Source organism: Rhinoderma darwinii, chromosome 11 (assembly GCF_050947455.1).
Source record: "Rhinoderma darwinii isolate aRhiDar2 chromosome 11, aRhiDar2.hap1, whole genome shotgun sequence".
Taxonomy (NCBI): Eukaryota; Metazoa; Chordata; class Amphibia; order Anura; family Rhinodermatidae; genus Rhinoderma; species Rhinoderma darwinii.
Window position 1 is genome coordinate 45,124,090 of NC_134697.1, and position 27,503 is coordinate 45,151,592.

The 27,503-nt window shown below is 40.5% G+C and overlaps 1 protein-coding gene across 1 annotated transcript in view; it reads left to right on the plus strand.

The window, feature by feature from the left end:
- PCDH15 (protocadherin related 15) overlaps positions 1-27,503 on the plus strand; it is a 1,038,602-nt gene that overhangs the window by 953,805 nt on the left and 57,294 nt on the right. The window contains exons 30-31 of the mRNA XM_075841191.1: positions 1,711-1,929; positions 17,873-17,983. Coding sequence (XP_075697306.1) covers positions 1,711-1,929; positions 17,873-17,983 — 330 coding nt within the window. The remainder of the gene's footprint in view (positions 1-1,710; positions 1,930-17,872; positions 17,984-27,503) is intronic.

Here is a 27,503-nt window from a genome sequence, read left to right on the forward strand (position 1 = left end):
ATTATGACACTCTGTTTGTATGTTTGTAGCACGCGGTGCTTTTCTAATTTCATTCATAGTTTATACGGCTGCGGAAGTGCTGGGCGTGATTTTCACGCACCCATTGACTTCAATGGGTGCGTGATGCGCGAACAATGCACCAATATAGGACATGTCGTGAGTTTTACGCAGCGGACACACGGACACACGCTGCGTGAAAATCACTGACAGTCTGCACGGCCCCATAGAGTAACATAGGTCCGTGCGAGGCACGTGAAAATCACGCACGTTGCACGGACGTATTACACGTTCGTCTGAATAAGCCCTAACAATAAGGCCCAGTTCACAGAGTTTTTGGGCCTTGATATTGACTCGGACACTGCGTCAGAATCAGCACCAAAAAACTTCCAAAACCGCCTCCCATTGATTTAATCTGAAATCAATGGGAGCCAGTCACGGAAAAAAGAAAAAGCAGCACGTCCTTTCTTGCCGCGGTTCCGCCTCTGACCTCCCATCGAAATCAATGGGAGGCAGAAAATGCATTTTTCGCTGCGTTTTTTGTCTGCTGTCCTCAATCGCCGCGGGCAAAAAACGCAGCAAAAAAACGCGGCAAGATAGTGTGGGCAGGTCAAAATCTGCCTCAAAATTCTTTAAGGAATTTTGAGGCAGATTTTTTTTTTGCCTGCAAAATACTGTGTGAACAGGGCCATACATAAACAACACTTTGAGATAATTTACTCACTGTCAGAAGAGCTGCTCCCACTCCAGTCCTCTTCCGGCGATGTCTTCCAGGGGAGGTCTTCGGTCCAGACGTCCAGTCCTTCACCTCCAGCCAGGCTCCAGGTAAGTTTTGTCCATGTGGGTCCGCGGCTGCGCGGTGAGGATAGGCCATCAATAGCTGATGGGTCTGGGTCCGACACCCAGGACCCCTGCTGATCAGCTGTTTTGAAGGGGGTGCATCGCTCGTACAAGCGCTGCTTTCCTTTCAATTCTACTTGCTCACTGTGAATCGCGGATGTTGCGTCAATTCTCTGGTAGCCTTTTCAACCATTCACTTCAATGGGAGAAGAAGGCAGCAGTACCTGTGAATCGCCGTTGCAGCCGTGCCGGGAATCGGACCTTGACCCATCAGCTATTGATGACCTATCCTGAGGATAGGCCATCAATTTTTTAGGGACTGGAAAACCCCTTTAAATGAACGCAGTAAAATTAGAAAGAAGAATTTATGTTGATAACGCATGTTCCCATTGTTTAATATTACATCAGATACCATTTCATTCACAATAATAGGGGACATGGCACTGACAAAAACGATGTATATATATTTTGTAGTTTTACTTATAGATGTATTCAGTTTCAACATTTCTAATAATGTACTAATGTTTTGCAGCTAAATAAAATACTGCATGTCCCAAAGGCCTTCATGTTAGTTGGAGATTATTAGTAATTAAGGACATGGAGGTTTATAGCATTGTGTTTGTGTTGCAGTATAGCAGATTTGTCTGTGCTGCAGTGACATCTAGTGTCCTGCGCAGTATTCCCGATAGTCTATGTGCGGAATAAATCACTCAGTTACGATTATAAGTAGTATTGGATAGGTAGGCAGGTTTTTGGTCAGTAGTAAAAAAAAACAAAAACATGTTCGTCAAGAAAAGCATACAATTAAAAAAAAAAGTTCAAATACAAAAACCTTTGATGTTATTCTAATCTTTCGCATTTTTGCTTATACAGATTTTTGGATGGCAAAGTTCTTGACATAAATAAACAGTTCCAGGACTACATTGGTCTTGGAGGACGCATCTTGGAGATTCGAACCCCGGATGTGGTAGCCAATGTTAAGAAGCAAGCCCAAGCTGTTGGCTACACAGAGGGAGCATTGCTTGCACTGGCTATTATTATTATCCTCTGCTGTATACCAGCTATATTAATTGTGATGGTCAGCTACAAACAGTAAGTAGAGAGGTTATTGTTACAATGTGTGTGAAACCATTGTAATAACTGAACTTCTGCAGGTGAATAACCATCGGGGGTGCAGGTGCTTCGGTTACACTCGGGCCCAGATGGTCTCGGTCTCATATGCGGAGACATGTTACAGATTTTGCATTGGGGCCTCTGGACCTCTGTAACTGCAGCATTGTGATTTTTCTTTATTATAAGTTATCATAAGATAACTAACCTGAAAAAGGGTAATGGTGTTTTATAGCTGCTCTATAAATACCTGCAGACACTGAAGTCTTGTATCTCACTTATACAACAAGTAGAATAATGGCTTTCCAGAATTTGCCCTTAGGGATAATGTTAATATCACACCAAATAAGAACAATTTACACAATGTGCAAAATGTTCTTACGTGACCTTTCAGGAACCATGTTCATTCTACATTACACAACATGTATAAAAATATCTACATTATACTTAATGTTATATTACAGTGATCATGAGCCAGAAATATATTGTTGAATAGTTCCCTAAGGGTAAGGCCATACACGGCAGACTTTTTCTGCTACGAATTTCACTACAAATCTCCAGCAAATCCAAAACGAATTTGCTGAAAAGTCTGCATGTAAGATTTTGAACTGAATTTGCTGCAGATCTTACTCTATGCATTGCAAAGGATGAAATCCACAATGAAAATCCACAACAGAATTGACATAAAAAAATCAGGGAACAAAATTGTTGGAATGCTGCACATTTTCAAACCCCTGCAACCTGGATTGCAGCAGAATGCCTACAAAAATCTGCCCATTGATTTCAATGGGAAATTCGGCGTTCTGTTCCGACGAGGCATTTTTTTTATGCCTTGTTTTCCAAAAACGGAACGTAAAGAGACGCCTGCCAAAAAGCAGTGGGACGTTTTTGGAGCCATTTTTCATTGACTATAGAAAAACAGCTCCAAAAACGGCCGTAAAAAACGCTTAAACGTCTGAAAATCAGGAGCTGTTTTCCCTAAATATATATATATATATATACACCAGTAGAAAAACGGCAGCACTCTGATTCAATGTGCAGGTTCCAGTAATGGAGGGTGCCAGCTGATAGTCCCGATCCAAAGACCATATGTATATCCAAGAAGAAAATTCAGCAGCACTCCAACGATCAAGGTGAAAAAAAAGTGAAATTTATTGTGCCAACATGGCAATGCAACGTTTCCGTCCCACCTTGGGACCTTTCTCAAGCATAGTGATACATACAAGTTCAGTGGTTTATATAGTGTGTATCCAATCAGTGTCGTCAATCTCATTAAGAAAATGAGGTTGGTATATACATCTTAAAACAACGTGATATAAACAAAGAAAGAGTATCGAAGTGACATAAGTCGATACATATGGTGAAAACAATAAGTTGATGTTAAAAACAACATAAAACATACATTACTTATGCAAGAAAATACAAAATTCCATAAATCGCAATATTCACCAGCTGGGTGAAATACGGAGACTGCACGACCACTTAACCAATCAGAATGCAGGTATTGTTGTAAGACGTATAACACTTGTCATTCACAGCCCGTGTCTGTCCGGCTCCACTGCGCATGCGTCGGATCAGTCCGGACCGGATATGACGTCTCGCTATAGTAACTAGGATACCGATCGTTAGTAAACAGAGTCCTCTCAGCATTCAGTTTGGTCGATCAGTATAACCCGGAAATGACATATCGCTTCAAGAGTTAAACATATCGATCCTCCGAAAAGACCATTGCGTATAATATAGGTAGGAAATATAGATCAAATAAGAATATTGCTCATCTTGTCTTTACACAGCACCTACAGGGTAAATATACCCAAATGTTATACCTGCATGGAAATAGGCAATTTACTGCACATCATAATTAGAGTGTCAAAAGCTCATTCATGGTAATATATAAGAAAATAACCAATAGAATCCACACGAGGAAGACGGGATCCCGATCACATTCCGTGTACGGCGATCTCCGTCATTCAGGTTCGTGGAAAGAAACGCACACAACATCGTGTACGCGGTCCCAACCATATCACCTATAACACGTGTAACGGACTCACAATATTTTAAAATCATAAAAATAAAAAAAGGAGAAAAGATGTGCCGTAAATACAACCCATCATGGGAAAGGAAGAAACCAATAAAATATCAAATATGCTGAGAAACAGACACCTTGAGCAAGAGAATACTTCAACCACCTCTCCATCGCAGATATAACTAATATTGGTTTATCATAATATCAATGAAGTCGATCTGAAGTGGTCCTGCAGTCCCATGTTTATCTACAATAGAAGATTTTTTTTTATTAAAAACATGTCAAATTCATGTATCACACATTTTCTTTTTAAAGAGGAGAACATCACCAGAAGTTGAGACACAACAGAAGGTAACAGACTCAGGGAGCAATTCTAGATACATTAAATTCAACGTTAAGGCCATTAGGTCGCAAAGAGTTCAATTGGAAAATCCATTTAAGTTCACATTTATGTAGTGCCCTATGTCGATCACCACCCTTATAGGATAAAGGGATATGGTCAAGGATCATAAATTTCAAATCCTTTTCAGTATGGCCATGATCAGTGAAATGTTTTGCAACAGGTAAGTCACATTTCTTTTTTCTTATTGAGTACCGATGGTTATTCAACCTCGTTTTAAAATCACATGTAGTTTCCCCTACATACAATAAATGGCAGGGGCACCAAAGTACATAAATAACCCAGTCTGTATCACAGGTGACATGATGTTTAATCTTAAATGACTTATGTGTCACAGGATGTTCAAAAATATTACCCCTCTGCATAAGATTGCAGTTGATGCATCTATGGCATGGGAAATTTCCTGGTCTTAAAGACTTTAATAACGCTTGTGTCCCTTTTAGCTGTTGTTCACCAACTCTGGTTCTGACAAGATTGTCCCGCAGATTCTTAGCTCTACGGTAAGACATTAAGGGCGGATTGTTAAGTTCACAAATATGGTTATAGCTATTTTTAATGATAGGCCAGTGTCTATTCAAAATGCTGGATACACTACCACTCAACACATTATATGTAGATATGAATGGTAATCTTTTGCTTTTAATGCGCTTACATGGTTTAGTCAATGTTTCCCTCGGACAACTCATAGACAACTGAGTGATATAGATATTTACAAATTACTAAAAACTGACCCTAGGTGTGATATTGAGAAGAAGATTAAAATTTTTTTGACATCAGCAGTTGATGAGGGCATTATCGACTCTGCGTTATATGCCTTCTTGCTTATAGATCATCCAAATACTCCTTGTCTTTATTTGCTTCCCAAGATTCACAAGGGATTAGTGAATCCGCCAGGTCGCCCGATTGTATCGGGTAGGGGTTCCCTTTTAAACAATATCTCGATTTTTGTAGACAAGGCATTGAGACAATTTGCAACAGGCACTAAATCCTATATTAGGGACACTACAGATTTCCTTCAGAAATTAAAACAGACAAGACCCCCAGCAGGAGCACTGTTGGTGTCTTTTGATGTTGTCTCCCTCTATACCTCTATAGGACATGATAGAGGTATGGAGGCAGTGAGACGGAGACTAATGGATTCTGATTATGATATCCCGTGTAGGGAATTCATCATGTCTCTCCTAGAACTGATTTTGACTAACAATTACTTCATGTTCGATGATAAATTTTACATCCAATTAAAGGGGACGGCGATGGGGTCCAATATGGCCCCCACCTACGCCAATATTTTCATGGACATGATGGAGGAGACATGCGTCTATGTGTCCCACCACTTCACCCATGTACTGGGGTGGTGGAGATACATAGACGATGTCTTCCTCATCTGGACGGATACTGTAGCAAATTTGGAGTCTTTTCATCAGTTCCTTAATCAGATTGATCATAATATCCGATTTACTATGACCTATTCCAATGAAATGGTACAGTTTTTGGATGTCAATGTAATACTGAGGGACAATGTCCTAACCACTAGGTTATATACGAAGGATACAGATCGTAACACCCTTTTACAATTTGAGAGCTGTCATCCTAAGAACATGATACGGTCTCTGCCATTAAGTCAGATGATGAGAGCAAAACGGATTGTGGATGATCCGAATGATTTAGATACGTCCCTAGACCTCATGATTTCCAATTTTGCTCAAAGGGGATACCCTAAACATTTATTATATACTCACAAAATGAAGATCAAGAGTATCCCGAGGGAAACATTGACTTAACCATGTAAGCGCATTAAAAGCAAAAGATTACCATTCATATCTACATATAATGTGTTGAGTGGTAGTGTATCCAGCATTTTGAATAGACACTGGCCTATCATTAAAAATAGCTATAACCATATTTGTGAACTTAACAATCCGCCCTTAATGTCTTACCGTAGAGCTAAGAATCTGCGGGACAATCTTGTCAGAACCAGAGTTGGTGAACAACAGCTAAAAGGGACACAAGCGTTATTAAAGTCTTTAAGACCAGGAAATTTCCCATGCCATAGATGCATCAACTGCAATCTTATGCAGAGGGGTAATATTTTTGAACATCCTGTGACACATAAGTCATTTAAGATTAAACATCATGTCACCTGTGATACAGACTGGGTTATTTATGTACTTTGGTGCCCCTGCCATTTATTGTATGTAGGGGAAACTACATGTGATTTTAAAACGAGGTTGAATAACCATCGGTACTCAATAAGAAAAAAGAAATGTGACTTACCTGTTGCAAAACATTTCACTGATCATGGCCATACTGAAAAGGATTTGAAATTTATGATCCTTGACCATATCCCTTTATCCTATAAGGGTGGTGATCGACATAGGGCACTACATAAATGTGAACTTAAATGGATTTTCCAATTGAACTCTTTGCGACCTAATGGCCTTAACGTTGAATTTAATGTATCTAGAATTGCTCCCTGAGTCTGTTACCTTCTGTTGTGTCTCAACTTCTGGTGATGTTCTCCTCTTTAAAAAGAAAATGTGTGATACATGAATTTGACATGTTTTTAATAAAAAAAAATCTTCTATTGTAGATAAACATGGGACTGCAGGACCACTTCAGATCGACTTCATTGATATTATGATAAACCAATATTAGTTATATCTGCGATGGAGAGGTGGTTGAAGTATTCTCTTGCTCAAGGTGTCTGTTTCTCAGCATATTTGATATTTTATTGGTTTCTTCCTTTCCCATGATGGGTTGTATTTACGGCACATCTTTTCTCCTTTTTTTATTTTTATGATTTTAAAATATTGTGAGTCCGTTACACGTGTTATAGGTGATATGGTTGGGACCGCGTACACGATGTTGTGTGCGTTTCTTTCCACGAACCTGAATGACGGAGATCACCGTACACGGAATGTGATCGGGATCCCGTCTTCCTCGTGTGGATTCTATTGGTTATTTTCTTATATATTACCATGAATGAGCTTTTGACACTCTAATTATGATGTGCAGTAAATTGCCTATTTCCATGCAGGTATAACATTTGGGTATATTTACCCTGTAGGTGCTGTGTAAAGACAAGATGAGCAATATTCTTATTTGATCTATATTTCCTACCTATATTATACGCAATGGTCTTTTCGGAGGATCGATATGTTTAACTCTTGAAGCGATATGTCATTTCCGGGTTATACTGATCGACCAAACTGAATGCTGAGAGGACTCTGTTTACTAACGATCGGTATCCTAGTTACTATAGCGAGACGTCATATCCGGTCCGGACTGATCCGACGCATGCGCAGTGGAGCCGGACAGACACGGGCTGTGAATGACAAGTGTTATACGTCTTACAACAATACCTGCATTCTGATTGGTTAAGTGGTCGTGCAGTCTCCGTATTTCACCCAGCTGGTGAATATTGCGATTTATGGAATTTTGTATTTTCTTGCATAAGTAATGTATGTTTTATGTTGTTTTTAACATCAACTTATTGTTTTCACCATATGTATCGACTTATGTCACTTCGATACTCTTTCTTTGTTTATATCACGTTGTTTTAAGATGTATATACCAACCTCATTTTCTTAATGAGATTGACGACACTGATTGGATACACACTATATAAACCACTGAACTTGTATGTATCACTATGCTTGAGAAAGGTCCCAAGGTGGGACGGAAACGTTGCATTGCCATGTTGGCACAATAAATTTCACTTTTTTTTCACCTTGATCGTTGGAGTGCTGCTGAATTTTCTTCTTGGATATATATATATATATATATATATATATATATATATATATATATATATATATATATATATAAATATAAAAGTGTTAAAAGGTTTACATAGCCTTTAAGGCACCTATTCGATGTCCAGTCAAAGTTGAACTAAATTGCCCCAACAGTGTCAAGGATAGAAAAAGAGGATCTAAGGAACAACGCAGGGCAAGGCAACAATGTCGAAGAGTCTCAAGCACAGGTCCAAATAAACTAGAATTGGACCCAGGCACGACTCTTTAGACATCGTATTGTTGCCACAGCAACTGTACCGCCCGGTGTGCTCCCTGCGTCTCACTATGCTTGATGTAGGATCGGGTAGCAGATCACAATTATAGGCACACAATTGTACTCATCACCTCAGCATTTTTGTAATGGTGCAAGTATGGGACAATTGCCAATTGCCATGTACATTTTTGCTTAGTATCCATAGACCCCAGGTGTGTGCTCTGCCACATTTTACTGATGGCATTTGACATGTGACATTATCAGAGCTGGAACTTGGTCATGGATAGCTTGCTTAATCTCTTTTGCAATGAATTCTCAATGAATTACCCTCCTAATGCATTTGATTAAATAGATGCTTTAATTGCATTTTTACGCCATATATTTCAATAAAGTGTGTCTGCCATTAGCTGCAGAGCACGGTGCTACCCAGGCACAAAAACTCTTATTATAAAAAGAAGTGACTTTACAAAATCTAACGCACAAGTCAAAGCAAGAAGCAGATTATGAAAACGTATTAGGAATCCATTGCAGGACACATCACATTGTATTCATCCAAGAGTGTAATTGTGCTTCACCATTATGCAAGGCCCCCTTAATTTGCTTCAAGTAGGCTGAACCATAAAGCTGCTGTAATTACAACAAAAAATAGATGGCTTTATCCTGAATAACTGACTGACTATAATCCAGACTACAAAGGACGCGGGTGTTGTACTTGACATACAGTAGGCCTGTTTATCCGTAGACATCTTTTCTTCAATGTAATTTATTGCTACACTGGATTCTACAAGACTGATAATGATTTTGCAAAGGGTATTACATTAATTGTACCCATTAAAAGATTTTTGGTTATTAGAATGTCATTACCACAGTCATTTGATAAGAAAGTCTTGTGAATGTTAATGATGAAGTAAAAAAAACTTTTCTAATTTCTAAAATATTATACTTTTTTTTTCTTCCCTTTCTTCCATCAACCTGCGGAATAGGTTTAAAGAGTAAGTGCATTGTCTTTTTACCAGTGTGCAATTCTTATATGGCTTAACATTGTACAATTATATGCTAGAATTAGTTGTGGCTGATAGAACATGCTATTCAAGCATTGAACACAGGGCATCTATTAACCCCTTCCCGACATTTGACGTACATGTACGTCATGGAAAGCATTGACTTCCCGCAAAATGCCGTACATGTACGTCAAACGTTTGGCACCGGCTCAGAAGCTGAGTCGGTGCCATCATCGTCGGATCTCAGCTGTATCTTACAGCTGACATCCGACTGTAACGGCGGGGACCGAAATTAGCTTCGATCCCCGCCATTAACCCCTTAAGTGCAGCGCTCAAACGCGATCGCTGCACTTAAGGTGTTTGCAGCTCATCGGAACCCCAGTAATGAAATTGCCGGGGTTCCGGTGGCTGCAATGGCAACCGGAGGCCTAATACTGGCCTCCCGGTCTGCCTAGCACCGAAGCCGGTCAAGATCCGCCCGGCGGCGGAGCCTGATCGGCTTCCGTAGCTGCCGGCAAGATGGCGCCGGGTCAGGAGCTGATCCGGCGTCATCAGCGGTGGAAGTCAGCTGTACTGTACAGCTGACATCCACCTGTAACGGCAGGAACCGGAGCTAGCTCCGATCCCTGCCATTAACCCCTTCGATGCAGCAATCGAAAGCGATTGCTGCATCGTAGCGGTTACTAGCAGATCGCCAGCCCGGACAGGCAATCGGGACTGGCGACTGCTGTTATGGCAACAGGAGACACAATGGTCTCCTGCTCTGCCATTACGGAAGCCGATTTAGGCCCCGCCGGGAGGCGAAGCCTAAACGGCTTGCTGTCAGTGAATGACTGACAGATCTAATACATTGCACTACATAGGTAGTGCAATGTATTAGAAAAAAAAAAATCTGACCGTTGGACCTTCAAGTCCCCTAGTGGGACTTGAGAAAAAGTGTAAAAAAAGTATAAAAAAGTGTAAAAAAAAGTGCAAAAAATAAAAGTTTGAAAACAATAAAAGTTTCAAGTAATCAAATAAAACACAATCCCCCTTTTACTCTTATCAAGTCCTTTATTATTGAAAAATAATAATAAACCATATGTATTTGGTATCGCCACGACCGTAACGACCGGAGGTATCAAAATATTATATTATTTATTGCACGCGGTGAACAGCGTAAAAAAAACCCGTAAAAAACGTTACCAGAGTTTCTGTTTTTTAGTCACTTTGCCCTACAAATGTTAGAATAAAAAGTGATCAAAAAGTCGCACGTATCCAAAAATGGTACCTATAAAAACTATAGCTCGTCCCGCAAAAAACAAGCCCTCATACACGTCCGTCGACAAAAAAATTAAAAAGTTATGGTTCTCACAACTTGGCGACAGAAAAAATACATTCTTTTTACAAAAGTTACTTTATTGTGCAAAAAGTTGTAAAACATAAAAAAGTGCTATAAATTAGGTATCGCCGGAATCGTACTGACCCGCAGAATAAAGTTAACATGTAGTTTATAATGCATGGTGAACGCTGTATAAAAAAAACGAAAGAAGCTGTGCCAGAATTGCGTTTTTTTGTTTACCTGGCATCCCAAAAAATAGGATAAAAGGTGATCAAAAAGTCGCATGTACCCCAAAATGGTACCAATAATAACTACAGCTCATCCCGCAACAAACCAGCCCTCATACCGCTACGTCTATGAAAAATAAAATTAGTTATGGCTCCAATAAGTCAGGAAATAAAAAAATATGCAGTTGTGCCCGAGGGGAACATTTCTTCAGTTTCAAGAGGCGATTTATCAAGGACCTAAAATTAGGGAACCAGGAAGGGGAGGGCCCAAACATATCCGCTGGAAGCGACGGTGCCCGTATTATACCAGGACAACACTTCCTAGCAAAATTCCTCAAACTACAAAGGTGCAGAGTGTGGACCAAAAGGGGGATAAGAAATGACACCATTTATCAGTGCGACACTGGCCTGTGCGGAAAGGATTGCTTCACAGCGTAACACACATCTATGGATTATTATTATTTTTTTATACCACCTGACTATGCCCCTTATATACTCCGCCCCGCTTACATGTACCCCCACATTATAAAACACCAGCAATACTCAAACAAATATAGTACCAAGCAAAATCCGCTCTCCAAAAGCCAAATGGTGCTCCCTCGGCTCTGAACCCTACAGCGTGCCCAAACAGCAGTTTCCTTCAACATATATGGCATCGTCATGTCATACCCGGGAGAACCCTTTTAACAATTTTTGGTGTGTGTGTCTCCAGCGTCATAAGCTGGGCATGACATATTTGCCACTGAATGGCATATCTAGGGAAAAATATACATTTTTAATTTGCACCATCCACAGCGCATTCATTTATGGAAAAGACCTGTGGGTTGAAAATGCTCACTACACCCCTTAATCAATGACTTGAGGGGTGCAGTTCCATAGTGGGGGTCACTTATCAGGGGTTTCTTTTTATTATTTCACATCTGAGCGTCTGCAGTTGTGAACCAATACTTTGTAAATCGCCAAATTAGGCCTCCACTCCGCATGGTACTCTTCACTTCTGAGCCCTGTCATATGTCCAGACAAAAGATTAGTGCCCCATGTAGGGTGTTTCTAAAACCGGGAAACACCGCATAATAATTAGAGGGCTGTCTTGTTATGGTGGCACAAGCCGGGCACCACATATTGGCATATCTATGGAAAAAAATCCCATTTTCACTCTGCAACATTGAGCGCACACTAATTTCTACAAAACACCTGCAGGGTTAAAATGCTCACTACACCCCTAGGTAAATGCATTGAGGGGTGTAGTTTCCAAAATGGGGTCACTTCTGGGGGGTTTCCACTGTTTTGGGCCCACAGGTGCCCAGAAACCAATCCAGCAACATCTGCACTCCAAATGGCGGTCCTTCCCATCTGAGCCCTGCGGTTTGCCCAAACAGCAGTTTATGACCACATATGGCGTATTGCCGTACTCGGGAGAAATAGCTTTACAAATGTTGGGTTCTTTTTTTCCTTTATTTGTTGAGAAAATGAAAAAATTTGCGCTAAAGCTACGTCTTATTGAAGAAAAAGGACTGTTTTTATTTTCACTGCCTAATTCTAATAAATTCTATGAAACATCTGTGGGGTCAAAATGCTCACTACGCCCCTAGATGAATTCCTCAAGAGGTGTAGTTTCCTAAATGGAGTCCCTTTTTGGGCGTTTTCATTGTTTTGTCCCCTCAGGGGCTTTGCAAATGTGACACGGCCTGCGCAAACCATTCCTGCTAAATGTGATCTCAAAAAGCCAAATAGTGCTCTTTCCCTTCTAAGCCCTGCCGTGTGTCTAAACAGCCGTTTATTACCACATGTGGGGTATTATTTTACTCGGGAGAAATTGCTTTACAAATTTTGTGGTGCTTTTTCTCCTTCAGTCCTTCTGGAAATGAGAAAAAATTAGCTAAACCTACATTTTCTTTGAAAAAATGTAGATTATTATTTTCAGGGCCTACTTCCAATAATTTCTGCAAAAAACCTGTGGGGTCAAAACGCTCACTATACCCCTAGATAATTTCCTCAATGGGTGTAGTTTCCAAAATGGGGTCACTTGTGGGGGGTTTCCACTGTTTTATCCCCTCAGGGGCTTTGTAAATGTGACATGGCCTCCGAAAACCATTCCTGCTAAATGTGAACTCCAAAAGCCAAATAGCGCTCTTTCCCTTCTCAGCCACGCCGTGTCTCCAAACAACCGTTTATTACCACATGTGAGGTATTGTTTTACTCGGGAGAAATTGCTTTACAAATTTTGCGGTGCTTTTTCTCCTTTAGTCCTTGTGGAAATGAGAAAAAAAATCGCTAAACCTACATTTTCTTTGAAGAAATGTTGATTTTAATTTTCACGGCCTACTTCCAATAATTTCTGTAAAAAACCTGTGCGGTCAAAATGCTCACTACACCCCTAGATAATTTCCTTGAGGTGTCTAGTTTCCCAGATGGGGTCACTTTTGGTTGATTTTGACTGTTTTGGCACCGCAAGAGCCCTTCAAACCTGACATGGCGCCTAAAATATATTCTAACAAAAATAAGGCCCCAAAATCCACTAGGTGCTCCTTTGCTTCTGAGGCCGGTGCTTCAGTCCAGTAGCACGCTACGGCCACATGTGGGATATTTCCTAAAACTGCAGAAACTGGGCAACAAATATTGAGTTGCATTTCTCTGGTAAAACCTTCTGTTTTATAAAAAAAATTGTATTAAAAATGTATTTCTGCAGAAAAATATGAAATTTGTAAATTTCACCTCTACTTTGCTTTAATTCCTGTGAAATGTGTAAAGGGTTAAGACATTTTCTAAATGCTGTTTTGAATACTTTGAGGGGTGAAGTTTTTAAAATGGGGTGACTTTTTTGGGGTTTCTAATATATAAGGCCCTCAAAACCACTTCACAACTGAACTGGCCCCTGTAAATATAGCCTTTTGAAATTTTCTTGAAAATGTGAGAAATTGCTGCTAAAGTTCTAAGCCTTGTGAGGTCATAGAAAAATAAAAGGATGTTCAAAAAACGATGCCAATCTAAAGTAGACATATGGGTGATGTTAATTAGCAACAATTTTGTGTGGTATAACTGCCTGTCTTACAAGCAGATACATTTAAATTGAGAAAAATGCTAATTTTTGCAATTTTTCGCTAATTTTTGGTGTTTTTCACAATTAAATACTGAACATATCGAGCAAATTTTGCCAGTAACATAAAGTCCAATGTGTCACGAGAAAACAATCTCAGAATCGCTTGGATAGGTGAAAGCATTCCGGAGTTATTACCACATAAAGTGACACATGTCAGATTTGAAAAATGAGGCTCTGTCAGGAAGGTCAAAAGTGGCTAAAGAGGGAAGGGGTTAATTTGCTGCATGGTAGAACAGCTTGTTTTGTTCTATGCACCGAAATTTTAGTATTTAGAGAAACTGTATCCAGAAAAAGTTACAGAAAGTGTGAACTGTTTCCTAACATTTATATCTTTAAATGAAATAACCATTAAACCCAAAAGTACAAGGCCTATACATTTATATAAAGAACTGGTAATGTCCATTCCATTCAGAGCTATGGAAGTGTTTCTGGAATTTTTTGGGATTGTGAGATCATATGTACACATATCATTGTACCTGTCCGTAATCCCATTAAAGAGCCTGTCCCAAGCCCGCAATGGCTGCTTACAGGCGGCAACATATTGTATTCAGCAGCTGACCTTGCACCATCATCAGCGGGTATCAGCTGCAACATACAGTTGACAGCCTGCTGCAGCGGTCACGATCGGAGCAACCGTGGCATCTAAGGATATTGACAGCAGGAAGGGGCTCCCTCCATCAGGCCATCAGGACCGCAACGTCACGCTCTCAGGGTGCCGATCGGATGCCATAGCAGTAGGGGAACTAACAAAGGCCCCTATGTCTGCCATGTATGTAAGCCTATTAGGCCCTGCCAGAGGCTGGGCCTATTAAGCTACCTGTCAGAATAATTCTGACAGGCATTATACACTGGAATACATAAGTAGTGCAGTGTATTATGTTAATGATCAAAGGATCGCATGTTCAGGGCCACTTGTAAGACTAATACATATTGTAAAATTAAGTTTAAAAAAAAGTGTTTGGTAGTATTAAAAAAAATATCTAGTAAATACAACAAAAAAAACAACAAAAAACAAAAAGAGAATGAAAGATTTTTTTTCCCCGCAAAAAATGCTTTATTATAGGAAAAAAGTAAACCACTAAAAATAACTATACATGTGAAAAACAATGCCAGAATTGCTTTTTGTGTTCAACCTGCCTTACTGTATAATAAAAGGATGTACCAACGAAAACTATATGTCGCCCCCGAAAAAACAAGCCCTCATACAGCTCCTTTGACGGGGGCAAAAAAAAAATGCAGCTCTGGCCCTATTCACCCATCATATACTGATGGTCCTATCCTGTGGCTAGGTCATCAGTTTATAAAACAGCCCCCCCAACCTTGACAACCCCTTTAAGGGGCTAACAAACTTAGGTGTGAATGATACAAAGGGATTGTCTCAACAAGACAACCTATGTCCATTGAGGAGGGTGTCCCCATTTTTGAACTAATACTCTATGTAAATATTGAATAAAGATCCCAATATACATTATGTATTAAATCTAAATCACATTTCCTCCTATTCACCCTGCCTCTGCCTGTCCGGAAGCTCTGCTTTCCATCTGTATCTGTTTTTCTCTCGACACCGGCTCGTGCACGAGCGTTAGTATGCACACGGTCCTGTTCTTTACTAATTATTCCGCCCCCTCTATGTGTCTATTGGCCCTCCAATGGTGAATACATTTGTATGTGGCTATATGCAAAAGAACCTCATACATCTCAAGGTTGGTGCAGTGTCGCGCAGAGAAACATTTGGAATATGCTGCATGGGCTGCAAGCAGAGTTATTAAAGCTGCGGCATTCAGGCATAAACGTTAATGTGCATCTTACAGTATATGCAATGCAGGATAAAGGTTGCAGTACTATCAGATCTGTGTAGCGCTGATCCGTTAGTGTACATGACTAAATCTAGTTGCCTTGTAAGAAACCGCTGAGTATTTGGTGGTCTCAGCAGTAAGCGGATAAAGACTATTTACTAGGCAAAAAATGGTCTGCATTAGACTATTTCCAACTGGTTTATTATTGCCTCATTGTTATAGTAGATTTATACTGGTAAATAGGAGAATGTCATTCATCAAAAAACGGACATGTGCACAAGAACACCCGATCCAGCTGAAGAAATATGTGGGCTTTATCCAGGCACACGTAAAAAAACAACAAAATAAGTTATAATAAAATCAACACATAATGGAATTTTGAACTTTGCACTATAAAAAAATAAAATAAAAAAAGTCATCCTTGTTTTTCGACTATTGACCAAGAAAAGCATTTTATACAAGCTATAATCTCAGTACTAGTGCTATAATGGTCTAAAGTTACAAAACCAGCAATGACCTGACTGTTGTTGCTTATAGTTGTGAAATGGCAGCAAGCAGATTTATAATTATTAATAGATCTATCACACTTTTTAAGATGGCCATAAACATAAGAGCTGTTCGTTTTCATTTGAATGAGCATTTGTCCAACTTCCGACTTTCCCATTAACATGCTCATTTGGGTCAGTCGGACAACCAAGTTTTTTTTTCTGAGGGAGAGAAACTGTCACCGGACAAATGTCAGTAAAGCAAAGGATCAAACAGGTAAAAATCCAATCAGTTGAATCCAGTTTTTTCCCAATGGTAGTCCCTTTAGACCGGAGATTGCTGGCGGATCCTTTTGATCTTTTTGTTAACGCATCTTTCCTATTACAGATCTATGGTTAGCTTTTGTTACCTCCACTGAATTATCGCTCGCTACGTTCACACTATATCCAGAATTCCCCCTATATCCAGAATTCCCCCTATGACAATTACTAAAATGTTTGACCTTACTAATAAAAAAGCCAGTACTGACGAGAGGAGGCAAGTCACTCAAAACAGAAAGGTTAATATCTCCACTACAGAACAGTATCAATACGTGTTGAAGTGTACCCGAGCCGCTCCAGAAAACAAACCGTAGTAAAAGTGGCCATTGAAGAGATACAAATCGCACACAAACATCACCACAATTGACAGAGCTCTCTTACTATACAAATCCATGACTAGTGTTTATAAACCCTACATTGTGGGATGTTGATACTTTTATGGTTGGCCCAAGTTTTACCTTCAGCATCAAGGCCCAAGTGCTTCAGGCTACACCTCCGCTATGAGAGCTATTTTGCCGGTTGCCTAGGTAGACCTATGACATTTTAAAATTATTTGATAATGGCTCCACTGAAGTCACGTTGGCTGGTCCCCGTCCTAGCTTGATTGATGACGCTCAGGCTGCGAAACATCCTCACAAGCCAGCTCCATCGTAGTCCAGTGCATAAGCAGTGAAAATAAATGTACTGGCCTTAGCTTAATTTACACACTGTGCATGTACCCGGTGCCGTCGGAGCTGGCTTGTGATGACGTATTCTAGCCTGTAGGACGTCAATGAAGCCAGGAGGGGGATCAGCCAGTGTCACTCTTTAGAGCAGCAGCAACAAGACTCTTTACAAGTCATTTGCATATAGCGCGCTCTGTTTTGACAGTTCTTTTTTTAAAATTTTCCGAATCTGCCAGAATACACAGGATAACAGGTTGGTGTGTTTCGAGGGCCTACATCCTACGGACAGGTTCCCTTTAATGGACAAACACCATATCTCATCTACAGACTCCTCACCATATTATGCTTACAAGTGTAAAATGATCGGCCAAGTACAGTCCCTCAGAGCACCTAGTGTCTGTTCCCAACAGCGGGCTTATTTATCACTCCATCAGAAATGTTTAAAGTTATGCTGTTCTGTACTTTTTGTTTAACAGAAGGCATATCAAATCCAATCCCTCAATGTATAGTAACAATTAAATGTTTAAGACCCTTGGTTTGTCCTCTAATTCAAATTTTTTTGCTTCAAAAAGGAGGCAAGCTGAGTGTGCAAAGACAGCGAGGATCCAGATGGCAATGCCAGCAGGAAAACCTTCAACTCCTGCTGCCAATAATCTGTATGAAGAGTTGGGTGACAGCACTATGTAAGTACTGAATATAAATTGTTTTTCATAGAATCGCATGAATCACTATAATAGTGGGAGCTGTTGCGGATCTGTTATCATAAAAGCTGTGTGAAATGTATCTTGGTGCGGAGACCTGCGACACTGTACAGTGCTTTGTTCAGATGTGTCGATTAAATATGCATGTAACCAAGCGGTTAATAATGTAGCATACAAAAGTTTTCCTTTCTAATAGTTTGATGGATGAGTTTCAGTTTTATCCGTAAAAATGTTTCATAAGATTCGACTCAGGGCTGCAGGCACCATAGTTTAATGCATACAAATAGTACTTTTGAATGCTGATGTGTTGCTTTAATCCTAGGATATAAAAAGTCATTGCGTAATAACGGATTTGTTTTCTTATAATATGTAACAACGATTTCCAGGCAATTTAAGGTAATCAAACAATAGGCAGGGCCAAGTAATCAATTGACTTGACACTTTTGTAACGGATGTATGTTAACAAGTAATGTAGATCAAAACAATATTTTATATTATATAAAAGAATATGCAGGGCTACATCAACTGTCTCAGAAGTTACAACCATTTCCCCTCCCTTGCTTTAAATAATAAATCTATTAAAAGTCAGTGATGAGTCCTGATGAGTGCACTATCCAACTGTCATACTGACATACGTACTGGCTCCGTTGCCCCTGTCAGTTTCCCTCCAGCGTGTTGCAGAACAGCCGCAGGGAAACTAATTCTAGAACGGATCTATAGCTTTCTATGGGATCCGTCCTGTCACAAGGGGACATACGTTGTGGCTCCGTACGTCGCTGGACTGGTGCTGGAGCCGGATCCAAAAACATTACCTGCAGGTCCCTGCTTCAGAATGAGTTCAGAGCTGAGGAGCAGAGGGAGCTCCTCCACTCGCAAAGGATTCCCTGGGCACAGCGTTACTTTAAGCAGTGGACAGTGGCTACTGATTGAGCAGAATCCCTGTTGCCAATGATCTGGCTGGGGTTTCCGCTCCTAGAGGAAACCCCTAAGGTTACTGCCCATATATGGACATTGACGTCATGGGCTCCTCCTGGAGAGGAATCCCCTGCAAGAGTCGGCAATAGGGATTCTGCTTTAGGAGTAGCCAGTGGTGTCAGGGGACTTCCATGAGGGAATCCCCGGCCACAGTGTCGGCAATGCTGTGGCCGGGGATTCAGTTCAGGGAGTAACCCCTTACGTCATTGTCCGTATATGGACAGTGGTGTCAGTAGCTCCTCCCGGAGGGAATCCTCGGCCACAGTGTCAGCAATGCTCTGGCCAGGGATGCTAGAGGGATCTTCAGTGGCACTATCTATAGGGGAAGGGGGTAGCACTATATACAGTGGGAGTTTTGCTATCTACAGGGGTCGCTGTGTGGCGCCATCTACAGGGGGCGCTGTGTGGCTCCATCTACAGGGGGCGCTGTGTGGCTCCATCTACAGGGGGCGCTGTGTGGCTCCATCTACAGGGGGCGCTGTGTGGCGCCATCTACAGGGGGCGCTGTGTGGCGCCATCTACAGGGGGCGCTGTGTGGCACCATCTACAGGGGGTGCTGTGTGGCACCATCTACAGGGGGCTCTGTGACATTATCTACAGGGGCGTGTGTGGCACTATATACAGGGGTGTATGGCACTATCTACAGAGGGCACTGCAGCATTATCTACAGGGGTGTGCGTGGCACTATATACAGAGGGCACTGTGGCATTAGCTACAGGGAGTGTGTGGCACTAACTACAGGAGATGGGCCGGAACCAGTTATATCCAAATTCTGAGGGTGCTGGAACAAATAGTTATGGCTGTCTGTTCAAAGTAGTGCTCGTCACACACCAGAAACAGGCGCCAACTTTGAAACCCTAACAACATAGGCGATCTCTCGCCACGGCAAGCATGCTCTCACTGCCCAGCTGTACTCAGAAGGTTTCCCTAAGTTCAGGAGCTACTGGTTACAGCTCCTGCTTAGAGAAGGATTGCTCATAGGAGAGCTTAAATACATTTTCTACCGCAACGCTAAAAGATATTGCTGTAGACTGGGAACCTGCACTTTAAGGGGTTAAAAAGGTTGTGCCAAGATAGACATTTATCACCTATACATAGGGTAGGTAATAAATGTGCCACCACTGGAACCCCGTTCCTCCTTACTGCAATGAGGAACAGTTTTAATGGACCTGCACTGTGAATGATCAACCACTAGCTCCATTCAAAATCTATGGGACTGACTAAGATATTCAAGTACACTAATTGGCTGTTTCCGTCAGCACTATAGACATTGAATGAAGCAACAGGACGCTTCATCGACCGCTGCACAATTTAAGCAGCTCTTCACTGTGGGAGGGTGAAGTGAGAAGAAACGGGGGCTCAGGTCCCCTGTTCCAGTAATGGTGCGGGTACCAGCGGTGGGGTTCCCAGTCATCAGACATTTATCGTCTACCCTGTGGATAGGTAGTAAATCCCTAAGTTGGCACCACCCCTTTAAACCTTCAAAAAAATGTGACAAATCATCTGTAGTTTATTCATATAATACAATTTTGTTCTTTTTATAATAGACGTTTTTTTTTTGCATTTTCCGGACTGCTTTGTTAAAAGAAAAGTAACCTTCACTGCTATTAGTAACAAGAATAAAAGTGATGGCTTTTATTTCAAGCCTACTTTTACCCTTTGTTATGAACTGTAACCACAGTGGCATATCTCCAGAGTAATGAACATATGGGCAGCAGTAGACTTCATGAGTAACTGTAGCGTCAAGCTAGTCACTCTGCTATGCTTATAAGGCTAGGTTTTAACAAGGGTCATCATTACTTTTCACCAAGAAACTTTCTTTAAGTGATTATAGGCAGCCAAGTCATTACATATAGATGCCGCACATAGTTTTCTTTTCAATGACTAAACTTGCAGGAAATTGATTAGAATGAATGTTGAAAGCTGTAATCCCATGCCCAAAGTTAGAATGCTGTTCTCCTACGCACATAGTCACACTGTGGTATTGGGCATCTAGGGAATCAAATAAAACTTCTATGCAATGAATATAAAACAAGCCTACAGGCTCCTTTTAAAATCAAGCTTCGTATTAAAGAAGAGAGAAAGAAAAGTACTGATTTCTTTTGGCTATGTGAACTTCTGTGACAGATGTAATGCTGTCTAATGAATGACTGCAAGTTCTTTTTCATCCAGTATTTGAAGTATTACTGGAGCTACACCCCTGGAACCGAGAGGGAATGTAATATAGATCTATTTTAATCTACCATTTTAAAATACCCTGCAGTCTCTGTAGAAATCTTGACCGCTCATTTGGGAGCTCAGGATTTCAACTGGGTTTGGAATGGTAAAATTGTAACGGGAAGAGAGGGGACAGGGGGCTAATTGCCCATCATTTTGTTTTAGATGTTAAGCACAAGTTTGGTACTGCTTCAGAAATAAAAACTTCAAGACATGACCTATTTATAAAATTCAGGTGAATTACCTCCTGAAAGGAAGGAAAACCACATGCCCATAATAAGTATCTATGAAATATATGAATTACAAAAAAAAATGGAACATATACCTGTAAGAATTTAAAATGTAAAACTGCTAACTCATTATGTATGTACTACAACCCTAGCAATCCAAAACCTTATATAGTTCAATTGTGCAAAAGTAGTGCCAATGCTGGATCAGTAAATTCTAGATTGCATGGCACTGATCCTGTGGAAGCAGAACCGCAGGAGAGCCTAGGTGGCAAACATCTTGTACATCAGAAATAAGGCAGTGACAAGCTCTAAACCTGATGTGCGCGGCCTGAAGCAAAAAGGACCTCGATAAGAATTTATCTGCACTTTCCGGATTTAAATACTTACCAAGTCCTTTGAGCTCTGTCTTTAGGTCCTGTTCTAGAGCTCCAATTCTTCTCCTCATGCTGAAAGCAAATGGATGAAGTCAGTTTTCACTGGTCCGCCATAGTCAATCTACAACGGTTGTCATCCATAGTGTGCTATTTTACTGTATTTCACTGCATTCAGTTGTGTAACACAAGCCTTGCAGATGGCAGAAAATTGGAGAATGATAAAAGGGCTAAGACAAGGTGTTCTTCCAATAGAACAAGAGAAAAAAAATGCTTATCCAAAAATTCTTAGTTTAGACAAAATAATAAAGGGGGGCTGCTAACAATTTATATAGTTATTCTAAAGTAATTTTTACATCCATGCAGACTGTTTGTGTATGTGAATTTGCTTACAGAGGATTTGTCAGTGGAAAATTGGTTTTAGGCATCTATTAAGGCCCTTTTACACTGGCCAATTATCGGGCAAACGAGCGTTCACAGATTGCTCATTCCCGATAATAGCCCTGTGTAAACAGGATAACGATCAGCCGAAGAACAAGCAAAAATGTGTTCAACAGCTGAAAATATTATCGTTGTCGGCAGCACATCTCCCTGTGTAAACAGGGAGACGTGCTGCCGACATGATAATGTATGGAGATCAAATCTGTGACACTCTGCAGGTTGCCTGAGTGCTGTGTGTAGGGTTCCCACCCCATCAATATTTAGAAAATAAACTCAAGCACTCCTTAGATCAATATGCAGAAAATTGGTTTATTCGAATAAGGCAATATTAAGAGATAAGTAACGCTTCGGCCACAATCCAGCCTTTGTCAAACTCTGCAAGTAAATGCAGAAATTATATATATATTAAAGTAAACAGAAAATACTCGTCACATATAAAGCAATCATGTATATGACAAAAATGAAGTAAATAACACAGATGTTTATAGTAATCAATGATCCAGGGAAATGAAACAAAATAAAAGGGCCTAATGTGGTCCTGTAGATAGACAGTCTCTGGCCTGGATGAAGGTCAGAATAAGGCCTCATGCACACGACCGTAAAAACCCCCTTTATTGCGGGTCGTAATTATGACCCGCAATAACGGGCCCATAGACTTCTGTTAGTCACTGGTACCTTCCCGTTTTCTCACGGGAAGGTGCCCGTGCCGTTAAAAAAATAGAACATGTTCTATTTTTTAATTTTACGGGCCGTGCTCCTATACTTTATAATGGGAGCACGGCTCGCAAAAGCGGCCGGCTGCCCGTGGCCGGCCGTGCCCGCCCGTGCACGTAATTACGAGTCGTAATTACGAGCACGGTCGTGTGCATGAGGCCTAAGAGTGATACAATAATCAGAATACGTCTTAGAGTGACAGTGGCTACCTCAACAGAGTGTTGAAAAAAAATAATAATAATAGCAATTTATTTGGGTAAGGCCTCATGCACACGACCATATTTTTGCCCACCCGTAAATACTGGCGTAAATACGGGTCCTTGGTCATACGTATTCGACCCGTATTGCACCAGTATTTATGGACCCGTGCCCGTAAATACGGGTCCGGTGTCACCCGTATTCCACCCGTATTTACGGGCACGTTTTTGCCTGTAAAATTACACTGCACTAATCGGCAGCACTTCTCTCTATCAGTGCAGGATAGAGAGAAGGGACAGCCCTTTCCGTAATAAAAGTTAAAGAAATTCATACTTACCCGGCCATTGTCTTAGTGACGCGTCCCTCTCTTCACATCCAGCCCGACCTCCCTGGATGACGCGGCAGTCTATGTGACCGCTGCAGCCAGTGATTGGCCTGTGATTGGCTGCAGTGGTCACATGGGCTGTAACGTCATCCCAGGAGGCCGGACTGGAGGAAGAAGCAGGGAGTTCTGGGTAAGTATGAACGTCTTTTTTTTTTTTATACAGCTTTATCTATATTGTGATCGGCAGCCACTGTCCAAGGTGCTGAAACAGTTACTGCCGATCGTTTAACTCTTTCAGCACCCTGGACAGTGACTATTTACTGACGTCATCTAGCAACGCTCCCCTAATTACTGGTGCATACACGTAGTCACCCATAATTACGGGAGCCCCATAGACTTCTAGGGGCTGCCTGTGCCGTAATTACGGCCTGAAATAGGACATGTTCTATCTTTTTCAATGGCACGGGCACCTTCCCGTAAGCATACGGGGAGGTACCCGTGGCCAATAGAAGTCTATGGGCCCGTAATTACGGGAGTTTTTACGGTCGTGTGCATGGGGCCTCAGTTGCGTAGTCTCCCTCAAAAGGTAAGTTGTACTATAAATATCTAGAATACTGGTTAAGTGGATAACATCAAAAACAGTGACAGCACATACTAAGGCAGCAAGTTGTGGCACATATCATAATCTAGAGGTAGCATAAGAGAAAAGAACAGGAAATTGCAAGTTTATGTATGATCAATATCCAGATTCCTCCATCGTTGGAGCGTTGCGTGTGCTCCCTTATTGACACTGGCCAATAGAAAAAAAGTTCCTCCAGAAAATAGCTCAGTAGGATAGGGTAACTAGTACCATGAGTATGCGTATTCTAAGGAGGTGAAAATTAACTCCTTAAGTAGAGTGCAGTTTGGTGCCAGTAATCGGTACCTCCCTCCCTGATCCTGTGGGCATAACATGTGAACTGACACGTAGCATCGTACGGTGTGTGGCGATTCTATGGTCAGCAGTACGTCAGCCGGAGGTTCGCGCATGCATGATCTTGCTCATGGTAATATGCTTTAGGAAATCTAAGTGTTGGCGCATGCGTTCACACATTAGTTGGACTAATAGTTTTATTTTCTAAACCTTACCTTGTTACTATTTTGTATCTATCCCATCAATTCCCTAATCCCCTTTAGATTGTGAGCGCTTATGGAAGGGGACCACTTTCAGTTGCCACATTGTTCAATTTCATTGTTTTCATTATTTCAGATTTTTTTATGTGTTGGTGCTATTTTAATAAAGGATATCTCTGATCTGTCTTTTAGACCACACATCCAGCCATTTGCCATCTCTTGTCTCCTCCAACGCCCTAAATTAATAGTCAACTCTGCTGCTCGGCTCATCTACCTTTACGGTTGATTTTCCACCACCTAGCCTCTCTGTCCTTACACTAGTCGCCGAGCTAATAGAATTCAAAGTTGTTACATTAACCAAGTCCTCTATCGCCTCGTCCATCTCTGCACTTACTGGATCTTAAAATACCACCCCAAATGCAACTTCTGTTGCGCACACCACCTTCTCCTCTCTTTTTATCTACTTATAACACTCCTACCTACAAGACTTCTCCTGTGTCTATCTCATCTTCTAGAATCCACAAAACCTCCCCTACTCTCTTCAAGCCTTCAAGTGCAACAAAATAAAAACTCACCTCTCTAACAGCCATAAAACGTTACATCCACCTTATAGCCTGCACCACCCAAACAAACTGACTTTTTTTTCCCATGTCCTTTAGACTAAGTTTGTTTGGACAGGGATCTCCTACTGTATCTGTCACTTATGTCTGTCTTTTCTTCTTCTGTTTTTTGTATTTCTTGTTTGTGTATTTATGTATAAATACCTTTTATATCACATTGTACGGTGCCACTATCATTTAAATAATGCTATTATTTTTAGAAATCTTTTATCACAGTTTTCTTGCTTTTCTATTGTTTATACGTTACTTATGTTTTATCTTCTGTTTTATTTTCCTCTTGTCCACTGCATGCTCAGGTTTCAGTAAGTAAACTGATATTCTGTACCTTAGATTAGTCTGTATGTCTTATTTCTGTTTTGTGTTTACAGCTATAGTTTAAAGGGGGTCTTGGAAAAAGCACATGCTAATATTAGTGGCACAATATAGGTCTGTTCTAATTTTCAGCATCATGTAGAATATTTAATAATTACTAGTTACTAGAAATAATGGATACTTTAATGAGACAAGTATACTCATTAACAAAATTCTCTATTTTCCATGGAAATTTAGCGGAGATATAGCAGCCTTAGTATTCAGAAGTTTGGAAAATTTCCCATTGTCACTTTTGGAGAACAGATATTAAATGGTATTTAACAGTTATGACTGGCACAACTGATGCAATTCATGCATAAGTTATGCCATACATCCTCTGTAGGAGGTAGTGATAAAAAAAAAAGTAACAGCTGATAGCATTTTATCAGAGAAGAATATTCTCAGCATTTTATTCAAGTACTTTTAAATACCATACTTTCTTTAAAAGGGGTTGTTTCAAAAAGACAAAACCCTGTCCATGAGCCATACTTGGCCAAATGGACATCATAGGGGGTTTGCCACTTGGAACTCATCTAGAGGTTAATCCAGAGATAACTAATAAACAGATGTGGAGTCTGCAGAGGAGGAAAACCGGTAAAAAAATGCAGATACAAGTCATAATGGTGACGAGCTGTGGGGTTTCTCCTCGTGCACATTTATCGGCTTATTCTGAAAAGTCACTTGAAATTACAGTGACTGTTTAAACTTGCAGGTTGCAAATAAAGTCTCCATGATAATTTTGTTTTAATACCATTCACAATATGAGGGAAATCCCAATATCTAAAACATAACATTGTGACTAATATGTGTATGGACAACATAAAAATAGTGTAATGTATGTCCTTGCCTAAACATTTTTCCGTTACATGGAATACAAGAATTTATACAAATCCTTACTGCTATTATATTATTCATGAATCCACCTCGGTCAAATTTCAGTTGAAAAAAAAACTTTTATGTGATTGACAATTGATAATATTTCAATTCAGATTATCTTGTTGGAAGAGAAAACATATCAATCTCAGTCTATAACAATTCAAAAGTACAAGATTGATTATATAGGACATTCACCAAATGAAAGAATAACCCCCCAGTCTATATTTACAAAAGCCTTTGTTATTTCCTCAGATCTTGTAATAAAAATTCCCAACCCACCAATCTCACATTATGAAAAGTAAATTTTCCTCGGATTTTGGCTTTGTTCAAACTATACTTCCATTGAAGTATGGAGCAGGTTCACAGGCTGAGCCCGCTCCATACACTGGGGGTGTCAGCTGTGTATTACAGCTGACACCTCGCATTAATGGCGAGGAACAGAGAGAACACTGATACTGGCTGTTTAACTACTAATATCGAATGTGACATCTAATCCGTTAGAAAGAGGGGGTGGACCCATCCATTAGCCTCTCCTGCGATGCGATTGCGGGGTGCAGATGGTTGTCATGGCAGCCCAGAAGACCTGCTTCTGACAGGAGCCGGTCAAAATGACAATACACTGTGATACATTAGTATTGCAGTGTATTGTACCAGCCATCTGACAATCGCTGGTTCAAATACCCTAGGGAGAATAATAGCAAAGTGTTAAAAATAGTAACAAAAAAAAATATTCAAAGTTAAAAAAACAAAAACTGTTCCCATTTTTCCTCTGAAGTAATGTAAAAAATAACCAAAATTGGTATTGCCGCGTCCATAAAAATCCGAACTACTACAGTATAATTTAACTCGCACGGTGAACGCCGTAAAAAAAACAAGCATCAGAATCGCTGTTTTTGGTCACCATAGCGCTAAAAAACAAAGTAATAAAAAGTGATCAAAACGTCTTATGTACCAAAAAACATTACCCATAAAAACTATACACCGCTCAAATCATCAAACATTAAAAAAAAAACATCAATTTGGTATCACCATAATTGTATTGACCAGCAGAATAAAGTTAAGTTGTCGTTT